The following is a 2902-nucleotide window of genomic DNA, read 5'->3' as shown; positions in this document are numbered from 1 at the left end:
TGACGGTGAGTGACGGATCTGAGGCCGGGGAGTGACGGTGAGTGACGCGGATCGGTGGACGATGACGTCACTGTGGGCGCGGCTTCGCGGTGGGCGGAGCCTGACGCTGAGACACGGGCCGTGGGCGTGGCCAGCGATGACTGAGAAGAAGTGGGCGTGGTTTCCGCGGACGGTGACCGTTTGGGGCGTGGCTTCGGCCTGGGCGGAGCCTGGCGGTGACAGACGGGATGTGGGCGGGGCCTGCTCGCTGAAACGAAGGAAGGGGGCGTGGTTTTAGCTGACTGAGGGGAAGTGGGCGTGTTTTCCGGGAAAGTGACGTTTTCTGGGCGTGGCTTCGGTCTGGGCGGAACCTGACAGTGACAGACGGGATGTGGGCGGGGCCTCCTCGCTGATAGGAAGGAAGGGGGCGTGGTTTAAGCTGACTGACAGGAAGTAGGCGTGGTTTCCGCGGACGGTGACGTTTTCTGGGCGTGGCTTCGGCCTGGGCGGAACCTGACGGTGACAGACGGGATGTGGGCGGAGCCCGCTCGCTGATAGGAAGGAAGGGGGCGTGGTTTAAGCTGACTGACAGGAAGTAGGCGTGGTTTCCGCGGACGGTGACGTTTTCTGGGCGTGGCTTCACCCTGGGCGGAACCTGACGGTGACAGACGGGATGTGGGCGGGGCCCGCTCGCTGAGACACCGTTAGTGGGCGTGGTTTTAGCTGACTGACGGGAAGTGGGCGTGGTTTCCGCGGACGGTGACGTTTTCTGGGCGTGGCGTCGCCCTGGGCGGGGCCCGGCGCTGACTGACGTCTCGTGGGCGTGTCCCCGGCCCCGCCCCGCCCCCAGGCCCCGCCATGCGCGCCCCGACGCCGCTGCTGCTGCTGCTGCTCCCGCTGCTCGTCCTCGCCGCCCGCGCGCGCCCCGGGCCCAACTTCCTGCTCATCATGGCCGACGACCTCGGCATCGGCGACCCCGGCTGCTACGGGAACCGCACGCTCAGGTGGGTCCGCGGGGCGGGGCGCGTCCGGCCCAAACCGGTTCGATCCGGTTCAATCCGGCTCAGTCCGGCTCAATCCGGTCCCGTCCACTCCGACCTAATAAAATCAAGCTCTGTTTATTTCATTCCGGCTCCAGCCAGTTCAGTCCAGCTCGACCCGCTTCAGTCAAGTCTGAGCCGGTCGACCCGGTTTATTTTGACTCAATCAGGTTAAATCAGGTTCGATCCGGTCTAACCGGCTTCAGTCCGGTTCCGCCCGGTTCATTCTGCTTCAGTCCCATAAAAAATAAAAGTTCAGTCCGGTCGGAGCCGGTTCAGTCAGGTTCAATCAAGTTCTAACCGGTTTATTCCGGTTTATTCCAGTTTTTTTCCGGTTTATTCAGGTTTATTCCGGTTTATTCCGGTTAAATCTGGTCCACTGTGGACCAATCCGGTTTCAGTCCGCTCCCGTCCCGCGAAGTCGACTTCCATCCAGTTCAGTCCAGTCCGGTGCGGTTCTATCCGGTTAAATCAAGTCTGTTCCAGTTCAGTCGTGTTCGATCGACTTCACTCCAGTTGAGTCGCTTCGATCCGGTTCAGTCAGATTAACTCGAGTTCAGGCCGGTTCGATCTGGTTCAACGCTGTTTAACCCTGTTCAATCCGGTCCAGTCTGGTCCAGTCCGGTTAAATCCACTCCAGTCCGGTTAAATCAAGTTCTATCCAGTTCAGCCTGCTCCAGTGAGGTTCAATCTTATGTCAGTTCAATGAACTTCAATCCGGTTCGATCCAGTTAAATCAAGTTCAAGCCGGTTCGATCTGGTTCAACGCTATTTAAACCCGTTCAGTCTGGTCCAGTCCAGTCCAGTCAAGTTCTTTCCAGTCAAGCCCGGTTCAGTCATGTTCAGTCCCGTTTCTTTCAGTTCATTCAGATTCAATCAACTTCAATCCAGTTTCATCCGGTTCGATTCAGTTCATTCCAGTTTAATTCAGTCAAACCCGGTCCGGTCGGGTTCACTCTTGATCGGATCGATGAACTTCAATCCGGTTCAATCGAGTTCAATCCGGTTCAGTCCGCTTCGATCCTGTTGCTTATGTTGAATCCAGTTCAATCGAGTCTAATCCCGTCTGATCCGGTTTATTTTAACTCAGGCTCGATGTGGCTCAATCCGGTCTAATCTGCTTCTATCCTGTTCAGTCCAGTTCAACCCTGGTCAAATCCTGTCCAGTCGTTTCAATCCACTTCATTCCAGATTAATCCAGTCAGATCCGGTCCAGTCCGGCTCAATCTCGTTCAGATCAGTGGACTTCAATCCGGTTCAACCCAATTAAATCAAGCTCACTCTTGTTCAGTCCGGTTCAACGTCGTTTTTTCGAGTTCATTCCAGTTCAGTCCACTTCGGTGGACTCAATCCAGTTCATTCCAGTTCAATCCAGTCAGATTCTGTCCAGTCAGGTTCAGTCTTCTTCAGGTCAGTGAACTTCAATCCGGTTCAATCCGGTTCAACCAATTTCCGTCCGGTGCAATCTGGTTCAGTGCAGTTTATTCCGGCTCAGTCTGGTCCAGCCCAGTCCAATCCGGTTCAGTCTGGTTCTATCCGGTTCAGTCAAGGCTAATCTCATTTGATCCTGTTTATTTTGAGTCAATCCAGTTCAATCCAGTTCAGACCAGTTCAGTCTGCTCCGCTCTCATTCTATCCGGTTCTGACTTGTTCCATCCTGTCTGTTCTGGTTCAGTCCACTTAAAAAAAAAAAAAAGAGTTCAGTCCGGTTCAGCTTGGGTCTAACCAGCTTATTCCGGTTGAATCCGGTTCAGTCTGGTCCAGTCTCGTCCAATGTGGTTGAATGCGGCTTAAATCCACTCCAGTCCGGTTAAATCAAGTCCTATCCAGTTCAGTCGGTCCAGTGAGGTTCGATCCGTTGACATCAAGTTTAATCCAGATCA

At 54.8% G+C, this 2902-nt stretch overlaps 1 protein-coding gene across 1 annotated transcript in view; it reads left to right on the top strand.

The window, feature by feature from the left end:
* Positions 1-837: 837 nt before the first annotated feature.
* Sts (steroid sulfatase) overlaps positions 838-2902 on the top strand; it is a 9168-nt gene continuing 7103 nt past the window's right edge. Inside the window, exon 1 of the mRNA XM_028784219.1 lies at positions 838-983. Coding sequence (XP_028640052.1) covers positions 838-983 — 146 coding nt within the window. The remainder of the gene's footprint in view (positions 984-2902) is intronic.

This window comes from Grammomys surdaster, unplaced genomic scaffold (assembly GCF_004785775.1).
Source record: "Grammomys surdaster isolate TR1022 unplaced genomic scaffold, NIH_TR_1.0 118012, whole genome shotgun sequence".
In the NCBI taxonomy this organism is placed as follows: domain Eukaryota; kingdom Metazoa; phylum Chordata; class Mammalia; order Rodentia; family Muridae; genus Grammomys; species Grammomys surdaster.
This window is presented reverse-complemented; position numbering and strand designations above follow the sequence as displayed.